At 44.4% G+C, this 20537-nt stretch overlaps 1 protein-coding gene across 1 annotated transcript in view; it reads right to left on the minus strand.

Annotated features, from left to right (window-relative positions):
• The window catches only part of TBX4 (T-box transcription factor 4), a 68468-nt gene that overhangs the window by 9940 nt on the left and 37991 nt on the right, over positions 1-20537 (minus strand). The window contains 2 exon segments of the mRNA XM_032216801.1: positions 1864-1952; positions 16555-16707. Coding sequence (XP_032072692.1) covers positions 1864-1952; positions 16555-16707 — 242 coding nt within the window.

Here is a 20537-nt window from a genome sequence, read left to right on the forward strand (position 1 = left end):
TGCCAATTACCTCCCTGCGACCAATTAGATCGCATAGATTAGGGCCTCCTCCGAGTACCATCTGCCAGTCAGTGTTGACTGGCAACCACACGGAGGAGAGCCTTTTCAGTAGTACTCCGACCCTTTGGAACAATCTCCCGTGGAGATCCATACCCTCACCACCGTCCAGACCTTCCGCACAGCCCTTAAGACCTGGCTAGCCCGTCAGGCCTGGGGATAAAGATAATCTGTCCCCACCCGAATGATGAATGAATGTTGTTTACTATTTTACTTTTATGTACTATGTTGTGTCTATTGTCTGTACCCTCCCTTCCCTATTTTATGTAAGCCGCCCTGAGTCCCCTCAGGGAAAAGGGCGGCCTATAAATATTAATAAAAATCAAATCAAATCAAACCTTGGAAGGATGGAAGGATGAGTCAACCTTGAGGGTCAAGACTGAACTCCTGACTGTGGGCAGAATTAGCCTGCAATAGCAATAGCACTAATGGACGTCAACCTTGAGCCTGGTGAGATTTGAACTGCCAAATTGCAGGGAGCTGGCAGTCAGCAGAAATAGCCTGCAGTACTGCACTCTAATTGTACTGCACCACGGAAGGTAGGTAGGTAGGTAGGTAATAGGTAGGTAGGGTCGGTCGTCGGTCAATGGATAGAATGGAAGGATAGAATGGATGGATAGATGGATGGATAGATAGGCAGATAGCTATAAATGGGTAGATAAGAGAGAGAGACAGACAGACAGACAGACAGTCAGACAAATAGAATAATTAATGGATGGATGGATGGATGGATGGATGGATGGATGGATGGATGGATGGATGGATGGATGGATGGATGGATGGATGGACGGACGGACAGACGGACAGACAGATAGGCAGATAGATAGGCAGAGATAGGCGATAGATATAGATGGGTAGATGAGAGAGAGACAGACAGACAGACAGACAGACAGACAGACAAATAGATGGATGGATAGATGGATGGATGAAGTGGAGAGAAAGATAGATAGATAGATAGATAGATAGGTAGGTAGGTAGGTAGGTAGGTAGGTAGGTAGGTAGGTAGGTAGGTAGGTAGGCAGGCAGGCAGGCAGGCAGGCAGGCAGGCAGGCAGGCAGGCAATAGATAGGTGGGTGGGTGGGTGGGTGGGTGGGTGGGTCGGCGGGCGGGCAGGCAGGCAGGCAGACAGACAGACAGACTGACTGACTGAGACATACAGACAGATAGGAAGATAGATAGGAAGATAGATATAAATGGGTAGATGAGAGAGAGACAGACAGACAGACAATATGGATGGATGGATGGATGGATGGATAGCATTTAGCAATAGCACTTAGACTTATATACTGCTCCACAGTAATTTATAGCCCTCTCTAAGTGGTTTACAGAGTCAGCCTCTTGCCCCAACAGTCTGGGTCCTCATTTTACCGACCTCAGAAGGATGGAAGGCTGAGTCAACCTTGAGCCTGGTGAGATTCGAACTGCCAAATCGCAGGGAGCTGGCAGTCAGCAGAAGTAGCCTGCAGTACTGCACTCTAACCACCCTGCCACCTGACTCTGAAAGGAGAACTTTATCCTCGAAGCGATGTGGCCAGAAAGACCTATGCTGAAACTGAGATTCACTTACAACACAATTTTTCAAGGCTCCCAAAGGCGCTTTTTCCCAAAAGGCAACTGGACTTCCTTGGTATTTTTTCCTTGAAGACGTTTCGCTTCTCATCCCAGAAGCTTCTTCAGTTCTGTTCGGTTCGATTTCTGGGATGAGAAAAGCGAAACGTCTTCAAGCACCTTTGGGATAACTGTGATCTGAATGATCTCCATAAACAGTATTTCCAGGCCTTTCTTAAAATTTCTCCTTCGTCCCACCTTTGCAATCTTGCCACGCGAAGGTCGGTGTCATCACTCCCTCGAAAGCCCTTGGCGAACGGGTTATTCTCTATCTTCAGCTGGGTGATCTTTCAAGAGAAAAAAAAGGGGTGGGGGGAGAAAGATTACATCCAGTTTGGCACAAGCCAGGATTCTTGGTCTGTTGAAGGCAAACCGAGGCTTCACAGATTTGAAACCTTAAGAACAGGAAACATCAAACGTTATCAGGACACGAAGCAAGTTATAGGTTTGTGATGGTGAACCTCTGGCACAGGTGCCACAGGTGGCACACGGATCTATTTCTTAGGGCACGCGAGGCATTGCCCCGTCAGTTCCAGCACACATGCGCACGCTGGCCAGCTGATTTCGGCCTTCGTTTTCAGCCATTTTTTGCCCAAAATTCCAGTTTGCACATTGGGCCGTTTTTCGCCCTCTGGAGGGTGAAAAACAGCCTTACAGGCAACCTGAAAGTTTGGGAATGGACTTCCGGTTTGCCCTTAGGGCCATTTTCCACCCTCAGGGAAGCGTCCTGAAGCTCCGGAGGGTGAAAAACAGCCCAATATGCAAACCAGAAGTCGGAAAACGGGCCGACTGCAGGGAGTGGGGGGGTGGGGGTGCCGTTTTTCACCCTCCCCAGGCTCCTAGAAAGCCTCTGGAGCCTGGGGAGGGTGAAAAATGGATCCAACATCATGCGCCAAAACCGAGGGGGTGCACACATGCGCGGGAGTGTGCATAGAATTATGGGTGTGGGCACGCACTCGCATAACCCCCCCCAGTGCTCCCCCCGCTTTTGTCACACCATGGCTCAAAGGTTAGCCATCCCTGTTATAGGTAAGGTCAGGTGTGCCTCCATCAATAACCAATTTCAATTTCAATTTAATAAAATTTGTATGCCGCCCACTCCCTTGGGACTCTGAAGAACCAAGAAAACTCCCAACTCCATTGTTCATGGAATCAAGGTACTGTTACTGGTTGTGAAAAGATAGCAGCGGAAGTAAAGCAAGATCTGAGCCAGAAAGGCGCGAACAAGTACATCTCAAATGATAACCCAGCTCCCTCCCTCCAATGACCCCACCCCAGTGTCCAATATGCAACTCCCTTAGGTGTCATGTGGGATGCATCTCCAAAAGGCACCATCCTGTTGGAATGCAGGATGGTTGGCCTTGACCAGGTTCAAACACCGCCCACCAGCAGGCCACCAGAAGATGGTGAGAAGAAAACTCCCTTTCCCATATCACCTCCTGTACCATTTATTCCCATCCCAAACACCACGCCCCCACCCTCCCCGTTTCTATGGCAGCCGATAGCAAGTAAGAGAAGCAAAGGCCGACAGGTGTTCGACACACAACCGCAATTGAGTCTAGAATTTCTGTTGATAAACAAGGCAGTTGTTAAAGGACTTTTGTCACGGCCTTTCGGCCACAGTTCTTAAGCGAATTACTGCAGTTGTTAAATGAATCGTGCAGTCATTAAGCAATTCTAGCTCCCCCCCCCCCATTGACTTTGCTTGTTGGAAACTGGTGGGGAACAGAGGTGGGAATTAGCAATAGCAATAGCAGTTAGACTTATATACCGCTTCATAGGGCTTTCAGCCCTCTCTAAGCGGTTTACAGAGTCAGCATATCGCCCCCACAGTCTGGGTCCTCATTTCACCCACCTCGGAAGGATGGAAGGCTGTCAACCTTGAGCCAGTGAGATTTGAACAGCCGAACTGCAGAACTGCAGTCAGCTGAAGTAGCCTGCAGTGCTGCATTTAACCACTGCGCCACCTCGGCTCACTTATTCACTTACTGTTAATACCGGTTCGCCCAGCATTAGAAATGTGAGCATGCATGCATGCGCGCCGTCACAAAACACGGCAATTTGCTCACACGCTCCGTCCACACATGCGGGCAATGTCGAAAGCACAGCGATATAGGAGGGGATTGCGTTTGGACGGATAGCTGGCTGCACCCGCAGTCACCTCCACCGGTTCTCCTGAACCAGTCCGAACCAGCTGAATGCCACCTCTGGCTGAGAAGGTTACAAATGGGGATCACGTGACCCCCAGAACATCTATAAATACATAACAGTTGCCAAGAACCAGGATTTTGATCATGTGACTCTGGGGATGCTGCAACAGTTATAAGTGTGAAAAACGGTCATAAATCACTTTCTTAAGAGTGTTGTGTGTTCTACCTTTGGCATCTGGTGACTTTAAGCCAATCACCAGGAGACGGTGAGCTCTAGTGTTAGCTTAAGCATGAAAGCCAACTGGGTGACTTTGGGCCAATCACCAGGAGACAGTGAGCTCTAGCTTCATCTTAGGCATGAATGCCAGCTGGGTGACTTTGGGCCAATCACCAGGAGACTGTGAGTTCTAGTGTTAGCGTAGGCATGAAAGCCAGCTGGGTGACTTAAAGCCAATCACCAGGAGACGGAGAGTTCTAGTGTTAGCTTAAGCATGAAAGCCAACTGGGTGACTTTGGGCCAATCACCAGGAGACGGTGAGCTCTAGCTTCATCTTAGGCATGAATGCCAGCTGGGTGACTTTGGGCCAATCACCAGGAGACTGTGAGTTCTAGTGTTAGCGTAGGCATGAAAGCCAGCTGGGTGACTTTAAGCCAATCACCAGGAGACGGAGAGTTCTAGTGTTAGCTTAAGCATGAAAGCCAACTGGGTGACTTTGGGCCAATCACCAGGAGACGGTGAGCTCTAGCTTCATCTTAGGCATGAATGCCAGCTGGGTGACTTTGGGCCAATCACCAGGAGACTGTGAGTTCTAGTGTTAGCGTAGGCATGAAAGCCAGCTGGGTGACTTAAAGCCAATCACCAGGAGACAGAGAGTTCTAGTGTTAGCTTAAGCATGAAAGCCAACTGGGTGACTTTGGGCCAATCACCAGGAGACGGTGAGCTCTAGCTTCATCTTAGGCATGAATGCCAGCTGGGTGACTTTGGGCCAATTACCAGGAGACTGTGAGTTCTAGTGTTAGCGTAGGCATGAAAGCCAGCTGGGTGACTTAAAGCCAATCACCAGGAGACGGAGAGTTCTAGTGTTAGCTTAAGCATGAAAGCCAACTGGGTGACTTTGGACCAATCACCAGGAGACGGTGAGCTCTAGCTTCATCTTAGGCATGAATGCCAGCTGGGTGACTTTGAGCCAATCACCAGGAGACTGTGAGTTCTAGTGTTAGCGTAGGCATGAAAGCCAGCTGGGTGACTTAAAGCCAATCACCAGGAGATGGAGAGTTCTAGTGTTAGCTTAAGCATGAAAGCCAACTGGGTGACTTTGGGCCAATCACCAGGAGACGGTGAGCTCTAGCTTCATCTTAGGCATGAATGCCAGCTGGGTGACTTTGGGCCAATCACTAGGAGACTGTGAGTTCTAGTGTTAGCGTAGGCATGAAAGCCAGCTGGGTGACTTAAAGCCAATCACCAGGAGACGGAGAGTTCTAGTGTTAGCTTAAGCATGAAAGCCAACTGGGTGACTTTGGGCCAATCATCAGGAGACGGTGAGCTCTAGCTTCATCTTAGGCATGAATGCCAGCTGGGTGACTTTGGGCCAATTACCAGGAGACTGTGAGTTCTAGTGTTAGCGTAGGCATGAAAGCCAGCTGGGTGACTTAAAGCCAATCACCAGGAGATGGAGAGTTCTAGTGTTAGCTTAAGCATGAAAGCCAACTGGGTGACTTTGGGCCAATCACCAGGAGACGGTGAGCTCTAGCTTCATCTTAGACATGAATGCCAGCTGGGTGACTTTGGGCCAATCACTAGGAGACTGTGAGTTCTAGTGTTAGCGTAGGCATGAAAGCCAGCTGGGTGACTTAAAGCCAATCACCAGGAGACGGAGAGTTCTAGTGTTAGCTTAAGCATGAAAGCCAACTGGGTGACTTTGGGCCAATCATCAGGAGACGGTGAGCTCTAGCTTCATCTTAGGCATGAATGCCAGCTGGGTGACTTTGGGCCAATTACCAGGAGACTGTGAGTTCTAGTGTTAGCGTAGGCATGAAAGCCAGCTGGGTGACTTAAAGCCAATCACCAGGAGACGGAGAGTTCTAGTGTTAGCTTAAGCATGAAAGCCAGCTGGGTGACTTTGGGCCAATCACCAGGAGACTGTGAGTTCTAGTGTTAGCGTAGGCATGAAAGCCAGCTTGGTGACTTTAAGCCAATCACCAGGAGACGGTGAGTTCTAGTCCCACCTTAACCATGAAAACCAACTTTGGGCCAGTCAATTTACGTCAGGCCAACCCACATCCCAGGGTTTTGTTATGGGGGGAAATAAGCATAAGAAGGAGTTTTATGTATGGTACATGTAAAGGTGGGATTAAAAAGATCTATTGCATAATTTTTTAAAAAAAATCAATTTAAACAAAAAAACTTCTCACACCCACTGCTAGGGATCTGGAAACGCATTGAGTCTCCTTCGGGGGAAAAGGGCGGCATATAAATATAATAAATGAAATATAAATATAATAAATTATTTTTCAGAATTACTTTCCCTCCCTCTTCTGTCTGTGACTCATCATCCCTCCAAGATTGTTCTGATGCAATTTGGCAGAAAATGTTGACAGCCCAATTTGAGGCTTTAGAAATAAATAATAGAAATATTACAACCCCATATGTTTTGCTTTACTTTACTTCCCTCTGTCTAACTCCCCAAAATGGCGGGGGGGGGGGGGGGCGCCACCAAACAGCCAAAAGTTCAGTCTTTGCTATAGCTACCACATAGCCGGTCAATTCCCTGTGGTCTTGCTAAAGTATCCTAGATAGAGATGGCTGGGAGGGACCTTGAGGTCTTCTAGTCCAGCCCCTCCTCCCGCCCAAGAAGGAATCCCAGACAAATGGCTGCTCCCCACAGCCATGCTTGAAATCCTCCAGGAACGGTGCCCTCACAATTTTAGGAAAAAGACGGTTTCTTGTGTAGTAGCTGTTCTAACCGAGGCTTCCCCAAAGCGTGCAGCAAGCTTCTTGTCCCGACAAAAAACACCTTTTATTAATTTGCTGTGGATTCTGCTCATTCACATCCAGCAAAGTCTTTCCAGGGGGGATTTGCAGTCACAGACCTTATCTGGCTTGGAGAGCTGCCAGGCCGAGATCTGCAAAACTTGGCAAGGAGTCTCGGAGAGTCACGAACCAATTAAGCGAACTAATTGTCTCCTGCAAACTCCACTCCCCTTTTGCTCCTCTTTTATTTCCGTTGGGAGGGGCCATTCACCGTCCACCTGTGTCTTTACTCCCAAGTCGACCCCTGTTCTTTAGCCGTTCCCTTCGTCTGGCAACTCTGCGCATGCGCACACTGGGAACAGGCTCCAGATGTTCTTCTGCCCCACTGATGTCTGACTCTGAAGGCAGCTGATAACTGTCAGATGGCCCTGGCCCCCTCTCTGCCTCCGACGCAGAGCCCTCGTCCGAGCCTTCCCCAGATTCCAGGACTGGCCCAGGTTCCTCCCCAACCTCCTCACTGTCCAAATCTGCTGCCAGCTCCACTGACCGCTGGTGGGACACAATAGTAGGTGTCACAACTGGGAAATTGATGTCCTACTAAAACTCTTGTTGGTGTGATCTTTAATCGGGTGAAACTTTGAATGGCCACTAAACAAACAGGAGTAAATTAAGAGCTACCTGTATTTGAAAACTCAGTTCTCTCACAGGTATGTTACTCTCTGAATATTTATTTGTTCGTTTATTGGATTTATATGCCATCTATCTCACAGTCAAGCAAAGCGGCTTACCCCTTTGTAAAAGCAAGCACAAGACCCTAAAACCATGATGGTGAATCTATGGCACAAGGGCCAGAAGTGGCATACTGAGCCCTCTCTCTGTGGGCATGCACACCGTTGCCAGCTGTTGGTCTGGTTTCCGGCACGCATATGCATTTTCCGGCCCATTTTCTGGCTGTTTTCCCGGGTGTTTTCCGAGCCATTTTTCAGGTCAAAAATGGCCCAACAACAGCCTGAAAATAGCTCGGAAAACAGCCAAAAATAGGCATTGCATGCCGGCGAACTGGTCTTTGGTTTTTCCAGTGCTCCGGTGCATGCGAAGACCAGCTGGCTGGCTGGCTGTTTCGGTTTGGGCACTGAGTGTCGAAATGATTTTCCACCACTGCCCTAAAACCTTAAATATTAAAATTAAAGAGAGGAGGGAAGAAAGGAGGGAAGGAAGGAGGGAATGTAGGAGAGAAGGAAGGGGGGAAGGAAGGAGGAAAGGAAGGGGGAAAGGAAGGAGAGAAGGAGAGAAGAAAGGAGGGAAGGAAGGAAGGAGGGAAGGAAGGAGGGAAGGAGAGAAGGAGGGAAGGGGGAAGGAGGGAGGGAAGGAAGGAGAGTAGGAGAGAAGAAACGAGGGAAGGAAAGAGGGAGGGAGGGAAGAAGAAGTAGGACCGTTGTAAGATAAAATGGATCTATAGGATGGGAAGAAAGCAATCTTCAAGTATATTGTCAACTGTAGGGAAAAAATTATTATAAATACATATTATTAATAACAGTTATGAGATCATATAATTGTGAATGTATATATGAAATTGATAAAATTAAAATTAAAAAAAAATTAAAGAGAGGTTAAATTTGTAACCACCTCTATTCCTTAGATCAGAGTTTCTCAACCTTGGCAACTTGAAGATGTCTGGACTTCAACTCCCAGAATTCCCCAGCCAGCAAATGCATTTGCTGGCTGGGGAATTCTGGGAGTTGAAGTCCAGACATCTTCAAGTTGCCAAGGTTGAGAAACACTGCCTTAGATCAACAGAAGGTGGCAGTCCTGAGCCAACCTTGGCTGATCTCCAATGCTAAGGAGGATGGGAGGATAGGAGACCACTTGGAAATCCCACAGCAGAATCTTGACCACCTCCTGCAGATGTTCCTCAAGTCATAACCTGAGAAACTATCTTCTTTCTGCATAGAAGGGTTTCCCACTCTCTTCCTGGCCTTCCTAGCTGGTATCTCCCACCAGCAGCAACTTAATAAACCTCCCCAGACCGCGAAAGGCTATTGGTCTCCTCGCAAACCAGCATGCAGCCAAACTTCGCTTCTTTTTTGGTGATGTTAATCACAAGAAGCGCTTCCTGGCTTCAGCTGGCAGAATATTTCTGGCTGGGAAGCTGTTTTTTCATCTCCCTCTTCCGGGCTTCTTGCTGCAAGTGATTTACACCCAAATTCCCTTTTTTCCCCCTCCGTTGCTTAGTGTTGCGCACAACCCGGAGTCCTTCTGCTCTTTCTCTGCGCTGGTTATTTATTTTATTTCCCTTTGCACACCCTCGACACGATAGAGAGAACTTTAATAGACCCACAGTGAGTTTTAAAATGTATTGTATAAAGCCACTGGGGGAAAAAAAGTAGCTTAGAAAAAGTCAGGAAAACGGAGGAGGCAAAAAATAATAAAAAAATGATCATAAAGACACTTTGCAGAGTGTTGTTGTGACCCCTCGAACGGCTACTAAATGAAAGGTTGCAGTGAGTCCAATTAGGGGATCACAGGAATATAAAATGGGGGGTCGGGGGACAGAGGAAGGGAAGTGGAAAGGAGCTGTCTAGATGGTCTCGGAAATGTTGAATGTTGAATGTTTATTTTATTTATATGCCGCCCTTTTCCCCCGAAGGGGACTCAGGGCGGCTCACAACTCAAACCAGGGAAGGGGGATACAAACAAAAATTAAAACAACACCAAACAATGCATAGTTTAAAACACACAACAGTCATACCATTCGAGACAGGGGCAACAGCTCTTTAGCCCCAGGCCTGTCGGAACAGCCAGGTTTTAAGGGCTTTGCGGAAGGCCTGGAGGGTGGTGAGGGTTCGAATCTCCATGGGGAGTTCGTTCCAGAAGGTCGGAGCAGCCACAGAGAAGGCTCTCCTCCAGGTAGTCGCCAGTCGACACTGGCCGGCGGATGGAATTCGGAGGAGGCCTAATCTGTGGGATCTAATCGGTCTAGTGGAGGTAATTGGCAGCAGGCGGTCTCTCAAGTACCCAGGTCCAATACCATGAAGGGCTTTATAAGTGACGACTAGCGCCTTGAAGCGTATCCGGAGACCAATAGGCAGCCAGTGCAGCTCGCGGAGGATAGGTGTTACGTGGGTGAACCCAGGTGCACCCACGATCGCTCGCGCGGCTGCATTCTGGACAAGCTGGAGTCGCCGAATGCTCTTCAAGGGCTGCCCCATGTAGAGCACGTTGCAGTAGTCCAGTCTAGAGGTCACAAGGGCACGAGTGACTGTTGTGAGGGCCTCCCGGTTCAGGTAGGGACGCAACTGGTCCTGAGACATACTAGGGAACAATCAATTAGGCCAGTGAGGGTGAACCTTTTTGGCACCGAGTGCTGAAAAGGTCGCGTGGAAACATAGCCTGTGCATGTACGCTCGTCAGCGCCACACTCCGGAAAAGCTGAACTCTGGGTACTGGCGAGCATGTGCTCTCGACGATCAGCTGGTCGGCACGCATACGCAGGCCGGTTTTCAGCACTGCCGCACATGTGAAGGGATCGTGCTCTGGAAAAGCTGAACCGCCGGGCTCTGGCACACATGCGCACCTGACAACCAGCTGGCCAGCGCGCATGCATACACCAGTTTTCAGCACTGCCCACGAACGCGAAGGACAGCTGATCGTCGCACGCACAGGCACGCCAGAAACCCGGAAGTCAACAGGCAAGGTTGTGCGCCCCGGGCAACATGGCTTTGCTGTCACTTTGAGCACGCGTGCCACAGGTTTGCCATCATGGAATTAGGCTAATTGCGAAGGTGGGTTGTGTGCTCTTTTAGAAGTGGGCTAAACCTTTTTCATATCATCAGGGCAGTGGTGGGATTCAGACGGTTCGCACTGATTTACAAGAACCGGTAGCTACCGTATTTTTCAGAGTATAAGACGCACCCTTTTCCCTCAAAAAAGAGGCTGAAAATCTGGGTGCATCTTATACACTGAATACAGCATTTTTGGCCTCCCAAAACCCTGCCCCCTTCACCAAAATGGCCCTGCATTGCCTTTAGGAGGCTTTCAGAGGCTCCTGGGAGCTGGGGAGGGTAGAAATGAGCGAAAAATGGGCCATTTTTTGCTTAATTTTGTCCCACCCCCAGGAACGCTCTATAAGCCTCCTAAAGGCTATGCATGCAATTCTTTTGACAAAAAACGGGCCCGTTTTCATGAAACATTGGCCTTTTTTTGCTCATTTTGCCCCCTCCCCCAGGACCACTCTGCCAGCCCCCTAAAGGCTATTCATGCATTAAAAAAAAAAAAACCAGCCCCGTTTTTGCACCAGTAAAAACTTTTTTTTTATTTGCCTCTTCAAAACTTTGGTGTGTTTTATACTCCAGTGCGTCTTATACTCCGAAAAATACGGTAGCTTTCTGAGCAGTTCGGAGAACGGTCTGTTGGAAGAAATCTCCTTCCAACAGCCTTTTTGTTTTTCCCACCTTACGGGGTTAATCAAAGATATCTGCCATGGGGGGGGGGGCAAACAATCAAGAAAGCATCTCTGACCACCCCCCATTCATGTACTACAGTCGCTGTCCTCCCCACTCTTGAACATGCCTCAATATTATTTTTAATACCAATATTTACAGGAAGAACGCAATTGATCGTGACAGTAACAACAGAAGTAGTCCATTGACTGAGGACCACAATGGGAACCAGATTTTAGGTTGTTAAGCAAAGAAGCTTTTCAGTGAGCCATGCCCAATTTTATGACCTGTTTGGCCATGAGTGTTAATCAAATCCGTGGCACGACAAAACTGCGCTCGACTAAAGCGCGCCCGATTCAATCGCGTCGCTGACGTCATCATCAGGACGACAACAGCGAGCGCGGAGAAAGAAGGGCGCTTTAAATAGCGCTTTGAAAGCAAGCCGATTCAAGTTAAGGTAAGGGTTAGGTTTAGGGTTAGGTTTAGGGTTAGGGTTAGGGTTAGGGTTAGGTTAAGGGTTAGGGTTAGGTTTAGGGTTAGGTTAAGAGTTAGAATTAGGTTTAGCGTTAGGTTAAGGGTTAGGTTTAGGGTTAGGTTTAGGGTTAGGTTTAGGGTTAGGTTTAGGGTTAGGTTTAGGGTTAGGTTTAGGGTTAGGTTTAGGGTTAGGTTTAGGGTTAGGTTTAGGGTTAGGTTTAGGGTTAGGTTTAGGGTTAGGTTTAGGGTTAGGTTTAGGATTAGGTTTAGGGGGGGTTAGATTTAGGTTTAGGGGTTAATTTTAGGTTTAGCGTTTACAGCGTGCTTTTTTCTCCGCGCTGTTGTCGCGCTGTGATGACGTCAGCTACGCGGTTTCGTCAAGCGCCCTTTAGTCGAACGCGGTTTTGTGGTGGAACCAATCAAATCAGTGTAGTTGTTCAATGAATCAATGGCTCTGTCAGAACGGATGAAGCTGCTTACAAGAGAAGCGAAATGTCTTTTGAGAAAACCTCCTTTGGAGCATAAACACAGGAAGAGAGTTTCATTTCTTTCACCGCGTTTTCGTCCAGGTATTCCTCTCTCTCTCTCTACCAAATTAGGCCCCAAATTAAACTGTTTCCCCCCACACACACACACTTTCTTTATTCCTATAAAGATGGAAGCCAATCAGGCTGGAACAATCTTTTTTCCTGGAGTGCAGCTTTGAAGCCTGATGCTAAGAAAACCGTGGCTTTACCTCATTTAATGCAGAAATATTACCCCCTTCTTAAGAACTGACGTTTTAAGAGGGTCCGCAGGGTGATATCTTTCCATAAAGTTTTCTCGAAATGCAGTGGCTTCTGCACAGCTTCACTTTGCAACTGACAATCTTGACCCAAGTTATAGAGGGTCTCGGTTCCTCTCAGCTGCCTGAATTAAGCAAATTTTGGGGGGCTTTTTTTTTCTAAAAAAAAGGTTTGTCTCTGTTTTCTGCTAAAGACAGACACAGACTTCAGAGGATGATTAGAACTGCAGAAAAAACAATAGCCACCAACCCTGCCTTCCATTGAGGACCCGTACACTGCATGAGTCAAAAAGTGGGCTGTGAAAATATTTACAGACCCCTTGCATCCTGGACATAATTTGTTTCAACTCCTACCCTCAAAATGATGCTACAGGGCACTGCACATCAAGACAACTAGACACAAGGACGTTTTTTCCCCGAACGCCATCACTCTGCTAAACAAATAATTCCCTCAACGTCACACTATTTACTACGTCTGCATTACTATTACTATTAATCCTCTCATCGTTCCTATCATCCATCTCCTCCCACTTATATAATATATGTAATATAATAAAAGAGTTGGAAGGGACCTTGGAGGTCTTCTAGTCCAACCCCTTGCTTAGGCAGGAACCCCTACACCACTTCAGACAAATGGTTGTCCAATCTCTTCTTTAAAATGTCTTCCAGTGTTGGAGCATTCACAACTTCTGGAAGCAACTTGTTCCACTGATCAATTGTTCTCACTGTCAGGAAATTTCTCCTTTACTGTTACTATTAATCTTCTCATCGTTCCGATGACCCATCTCCTCCCACTTATGACTGCAGGACTGTGACTTGTTGCTGGTATCCTTATGATTGATATTGATATTGATTGTTTCCAGATTGCTTATTTGTACCTGTGACTATTATTAAGTGTTGGAGCCGAGGTGGCGCAATGGTTAGGGTGCAGTACTGAAGGCCACTTCAGCTGACTGTTATCTGCAGTTCAGCGGTTCTAATCCCACCGGCTCAGGGTTGACTCAGCCTTCCATACTTCCGAGGTGGGTAAAATGAGGACCCGGATTGTTGTTGGGGGCGGATATGCTGACTCTGTAAACCGCTTAGAGAGGGCTGAAAGCCCTATGAAGTGGTATATAAGTCTAACTGCTATTGCTATTGCTATTGGACCTTATGATTTGTGACGAATGTATCTTGTCCTTTTATGCACACTGAGAGCATCTGCACCAAAGATAAATTCTTGTGTGTCCAAACACACTTGGCCAATTAAACAATTCTACTCTACTCTACTCTACTCTACTCTACTCTACTCTAAAGTAGGAACACATACACACACACACACAGACACGCCTCTTTTCCTTTTCCCCACCTCTGTATCCGACCTGGCTTTTCCTATAATACCGGAGGTATTTCACGAGAAGAGTCCTCCACTCCTCTGCTCACAATAGAATCCCTTACGCCACCAGACTCAAATTTTTGGGCTTGGACAACCTGGAACTATGCCACCTGCGTTCAGACCTACGCATAGTACACAAAATTGTCTGCTACAACATCCTACTGGTCAACGACTTCTTCAGCTTCAACCTCAGTAAATACACAGGCAAATAATGGATACAAACTCAAGGTAAACCGCTCCAAACTCGATTGCAGAAAATATGACTTCAGCAACAGAGCGGTCAACGCCTGGAATGCTCTACCCGACTCCATTGTTACATCCTCAAACCCCCCAAAACTTTAATCTGTCTAACATGGACCTCACCCCATTCCTAAGAGGTCCATAAAGGGGGCATGCAGAATAGAATACAATAGAATAGGATGGGATGGGATATGATACGATACGATAGAATAGAATAGAATAGAATAGAATAGGAATAAAATAGGAATATTGAGTAGAATAGAATAGAATAGAATAGAATAGGAATAAAATAGGAATATTGAGTAGAATAGAATAGAATAGAATAGGAATAAAATAGGAATATTGAGTAGAATAGAATAGAATAGAATAGAATAGAATAGAATTCTTTGTTGGCCAAGTGTGATTGGAAGCACAAGGAATTTGTTTTTAGTGCATATGCTCTCACTATACATAAAGAAAAATAAAATAGATACATTCATCAAGAATCATAAGATACAACACTTCATAGGTTACCAATAAGCAATCAAATTGTACTAGGACACCAATAAAACAATATAAATCGTAAAGATACAAGCAACATGGTTATAGTCATAAGTGGGAAGAGAGAGGTACTAGGAAGGAAGAGAAGAATAATAGAAACACAGTCTTAGTAAATAATTTGACATTGTTGTGGGAACTGGTGGTCATGAAAAAAACTGTCCTTGTGTCTAGTTGTCCTGGTGCGCAGTGCCCTAGAGCGCCATTTTGAGGCCAGAAGTTGAAAACATTTATGCCCAGGATGTGACATAAGCGCACCAGCGTGCCTACCATTCCTGTCCTACTGTCCCCATTTATTTGTACTCATTTCCTGTGTTCATGTCCATGTTTACCCTTATTCCTGCTATCTTGTACGTGTTTGACAAACTAAGAAAGAAGGAAGGAAGGAAGGAAGGAAGGAAGGAGGGAAGGAAGGAAAAAAAAGAAAGAGAAAGAAAGAAAAAAGATAGATAGAAGGAAGAAAGAAAGAAAGAAGAAAGATAGAAAGATAGAAAGAAAGAAGAAAGAAAAAAAGAGAAAGAATGAAAGAAAGAAAAAAGACAGAAAGAAAGAAGAAAGATAGAAAGAAAGAAGAAAGAAAGAGATAGAAAGAAAGAAGAAAGATAGAAAGAAAGAAGAAAGATAGAAAGAAGAAAGAAAGAAAGAAAGAAAGAAGATAGAAAGAAAGAAGAAAAAGAGAAAGAAAGAAGATAGATAGAAAGAAAAAAGAAAGTAAGAAAGAAGAAAGATAGAAAGAAAAAAGATAGAAAGAAAGAAAGAAGAAAGATAGAAAGAAAGAGAAAGAAAGAAAGAAAGAGAAAGAAAGAAAGAAAGAAAAAGAAAGAAAGAAAGAAAGAAAGAAAGAAAGAAAGAAAGAAAGAAAGAAAGAAAAAAAGAAAGAAAAATTGACACAAGTTCATCCTTGACTATGGGAGGGAAATTAAAAACAAAATCACCGTGCCAGTTCCTTCTATAAATTTAATGGGTCTTTAAGCTTGCAATCCTCTTTTTCCAGGACTCTGGAGGCATCTGGAGGTCTTCTTTTAAAGCCCGGTGTGGCCCCATAAAAAGGAAGCCAGGCCTGGATTTAACAAGGTCAGCGGATCCGGAAGACTTTCTGACTCCCGGTTGATGGACGGTAGCAAATAAATAACAAATCGGCTGCCGAAAAGCAGAGCATCAAAAGGGAGGGGGAGGAAACCCTTCAGGAATAGATTTTTCTCTGTGAAAAGATTTCAGGCTTAAATTGGGGTTGGATGGGGGAAAACACAGCCCCCCCTTCTTCGTTTTCCTTGGCTCTAGTTAGTGCCTCATGGAGTAAAAAAGTAAGAATTACAGTAGTCCTCGGCCACCACTGAGCCCAACATTTCTACTGCTAAGCGAGACAGCTGTTAAGTGAATTTTGCCCCCGTTATATGACCCTTCTTGCCACCGTTCTTAAGCGAATCATCGCAGCTGTTAAGTCCCACAGTCCCCCTTTTTTCTTCACCCAACATCTTCAAGTCATGTGCTCCTGTCCACCATTAAAACCGTCTTTCCAAGCAGCCACCATGTTTCCAGTATCTTCCCCACACACACAGACACACACACACACTTGGAACTGAACCCAGAAGAATATTTCTTCCTAATACTATCCTATTAAAAATGCAATGCATAAATAAAATCAGGACAAAGCGGAGGGAGAATATACTGTACTGTCTATAATTAATTTCTGGACTGCACACAGCCCGCACATGTGGAAATAAGTAAGGCAGCTGTGGAAAAGAAAACTTTATATTTTTGAGAGTGATAATTCACACGAGGTTGCTGCAATGAAGAAGAATGGAGCCTTTCGGATTTAAAAATGTTCTAAAAAAAAAAATCTTACCTCATTGACGTTCAATTTGCATCTTACATCGAATGCACAAAGCAAAAAAATAATAATCAGGCTACACACCCACCTTGTGATTTTGGTAGGAGGTCACCGATATGAAGGAGGTTTCTGGGAACACGTGAGTGCAAAAAGCTGTGTTCTTCGAGCCAAACGCGTTGTTTTCATCCGCTTTCACAATGTGCAACCTGGGCTGGTATTTGTGCATGGAATTGAGAATGATCTGGGGGAGGAAAAGAAGAGAGAGAAAGATAATCTATCTATCTATCATCTATCATCTATCATCTATCATCTATCATCTATCATCTATCATCTATCATCTATCATCTATCATCTATCATCTATCATCTATCATCTATCAATCTATCTCTCTCTCTCTCTCTCTCTCTCTATCTATCTATCTATCTCTCTATCTCTCTATCTCTCTATCTCTATCTCTATCTCTATCTCTATCTCTATATCTATATCTACATCTATATCTATATATCTATCTATCTACCTACCTACCTACCTACCTACTTACCTACCTATCCCTATATCTCTATCTCTAGCTCTATATCTCTCTATCTCTCTATCTATCTCTCTATCTCTCTATCTCTCTATCTCTATCTCTATCTCTATCTCTATCTATCTATCTACCTACCTATCTCTATATCTCTATCTCTATATCTCTCTATCTCTCTATCTCTCTATCTCTCTCTCTATCTATCTATCTCTATATCTATATCTATCTATCTATCTATCTATCTATCTATCTATCTACCTACCTACCTACCTACCTATCTATCTACCTACCTCTCTCTCTATCTATCTATCTCTATCTATCTTTATCTCTATATCTATATCATCTATCTATCCATCTATATTATACCTATACCTATACCTATACCTATACCTATACCTATATCTATCAATCATCTATCTGTCTGTCTGACTGTCTGTCCGTCTGTCCATCCATCCATCCATCCATCCATCCATCCATCTATCTATCTATCTATCTATCTATCTCTATCTACCTCTACCTCTACCTCTACCTCTACATCTACATCTACATCTACATCTACATCTATATCTATATCTAAAATATATAAAAATGGGTGTGCGGGTGTGAATGTGTTCCAGCATAACTCTGGAACGCCTTGAGCAATTTCAACCAAACTTGGTACACAGATGACTTACACTCTGGAGAAAAATAATGTGGAGGTAAGACACCCCTAACACCCCTTGGGGGGGGGGGGTTCTGTTAAGATACAGCCTGTTGTTCCTGCAAATGGCTTCTACTGTACTGCCATAAAATGGCTTCTACTGTACAGCACAGTGGAGTTGCCATGGTAATGGCTTCACAGTACTCCACAAGGGGGCTCCCTCTTGGTAAGGGGGAAAATCCAATATTAGAGATTAGGTTTGGTCCGGACATTTTCCCCCTATAAATAAATACCCAGACAACGCGGGGTTATCAGCACAAGTTACCAATAAATTCCTGTTCTGCTAAATGTCCCAAAGATGCTTTTTAAAGAAGCAACTGGATTTCCTTTGTTTTTCCTTGAAGGGAGAGACATGGGAACAAAATCAGCCAATGAATAGGCACAGCAACTAAGTGGAAGCTTAAACTGTGCAAAGAACTGAAACAGAAACTTAAGCAGTCTGCTGCTCTGTCTGTGCTTGTCTGCTAAAATGAGGCTAACTGCTTGTGTTTGCCTGTAACTCTCCTGCCTTGTGTTTACTTGGAAGAACCACCTGTTGGTATTGTACATTTATTCATCTATTCTTATGTACATAGAAAAACTCCAAACTCGATTGCAGAAATACGACTTCAGCAATGGAATTGTCGACGCCTGGAATGCTCTACCTGACTCTGTTGTTACATCCTCAAACTCCCACAGCTTCAACCTTAAACTGTCTACTGTAGATCTCACCCCATTCCTAAGAGGTCCGTAACGGGGACATGCATAAGTGCACCAGCATGCTTCCTGTCCCTGTCCTACCATCCCTATTTATTCATCCCCATTTCCCGTGTTCATGCCCATGTTTATACTTATACCTGTTATCTTGTACATGTCCAACAAACTAAATAAATAAGTAATTAAGTAGATAACTAAATAAATAAGTAAATAATAAATAATAAATAATAAATAAATAAGTAAGTAAGTGAATAGGTAAATAAATAAGTAAATGAATAAGTAAATACCGTATTTTTTGGAATATGAGACGCAACTTTTTCCCTCAAAAAAGAGGGTGAAAATCTGGGTGCATCTTATACACTGAATGCAGCATTTTTGGCCTTCCGAAACCCCATTCCTTTGCAAAAATGGACGTGCATAGCCTTTAGGGAGTTTCCAGAGTGCTCCTACGGGCTGAGGAGGGCAAAAACGAGCGAAAAACAGGCCTTTTTTGCTCATTTTTGCCCCCACAGCCCCTCAGAGCACTCTACAAGTCTCCTAAAGGCTATGCATGCGCCTTTTTTGACCAAAAACAGGCCCATTTTCGTGAAAACGGGGCTGTTTTGGGGAGGTCTGCAGAGTGCAAAAACTTTTTTTTTATTTGCCTCTTCAAAATCTTGGTGCGTCTTATACTCTGAAAAATACGGTAACTAAATAAATAAATAAGTTAGTAAGTAAATAAATAAAAGGTAAATAAACAAATAAGTAAACAAATAAGTAAATAAGTAAGTAAATAACTAAGTAAGTAAATAAATAAGTAAGTAAATAAATAAGTAAGTAAGTAAATATATGTATATATAAGCAAATAAGTAAGTAAACAATAAACAAATAAATAAATAAATAAATAAATAAATAGGATTATTTGACCATGGAGAATTCAAATTCTCATTGGAGAGGGGGGGGACCATCAAGGAAGAGACCTTTCTCCATTTCAGTAGGTTTCTCTTCGGCTGACCTTCTCACTTGATGGAGCCCGGTAGGAAGGTTAGAAAAAAACAGAAGCTCCATCTTTCTTGAATTGATGAGCCTGTCCATTAGGTTGAGATCAGTGTTTTTAATGCCCCCCCTTTTAAAAAATCCGGTGGCAAGGTATAACCTTACCCACCAAGCAACTGCATCCTATACCTTCCGAAATGCACTTTTTATTGATGACATTTTCCAGATGAAGTTTCGCACGCCCCCACCTCCTCCTCTGTGTGGGAGAATGAGAAGCTAGCATTTTCTGAGGATTACTTTTAACTCTTTCGCTGCGGCTCAGGATTTAACAGAAAGAAAGAAAGAAAGAAAGAAAGAAAGAAAGAAAGAAAGAAAGAAAGAAAGAAAGAAAGAAAGAAGATAGATAGAAAGAAAGAAAGAAGAAAGATAGAAAGAAAGAAGATAGAAAAAAAGAAAGAAAGAAAGAAGAAAGATAGAAAGAAAGAAGATAGAAAGAAAGAAAGAAGATAGAAAGAAAGAAAGAAAATAGAAAGAAAGAAGAAAGATAGATAGAAAGAAAGAAGATAGAAAGAAAGAAAGAAAGAAGAAAGATAGAAAGAAAGAAAGAAGATAGAAAGAAAGAAAGAAGATAGATAGAAAGAAAGAAGATAGAAAGAAAGAAAGAAGAAAGAAAGAAAGAAGAAAGAAAGAAAGAAGATAGAAAGAAGATAGAAAGAAGAAAGAAAGAAGAAAGATAGAAAGAAAGATAGATAGATAGAAAGAAGATAGGAAGAAAGAAGAAAGAAAGAAAGAAAGAAGATAGAAAGAAGAAAGGAAGGAAGAAAGAAAAAGGAAGAAAGAAAGAAAGAAAGAAAAGTCTGTAGCATTTACATCTTCCAACTCAGTGATGGTGAACCTTTTGGGCACTGAGGGTGCCCAGACCAGAATGCCTGTGCATACTGGCCAGCTGGTCTTTGGGTTTCTGGGGCATGCCACCCAGCTCTCCTTCATGAGTTCCAGAGACCTGGGAACCCGAAGACCAGCTGGCCAGCATGAGCATGCCTGTTTTGGGGCTGTTTTTAGCTGGTTTGGCGGAATTTTGGGGGCTGTTTTCAGGCCTTTTTCAGGCCGGTTTTCAAATTATTTTAGGCCATTTTTGAGGCCATTTTCAGGCTGTTTTTTTATATTCTGCTGGAGC

The sequence above is a fragment of the Thamnophis elegans genome, chromosome 4, assembly GCF_009769535.1.
Source record: "Thamnophis elegans isolate rThaEle1 chromosome 4, rThaEle1.pri, whole genome shotgun sequence".
Lineage (NCBI taxonomy): Eukaryota > Metazoa > Chordata > Lepidosauria > Squamata > Colubridae > Thamnophis > Thamnophis elegans.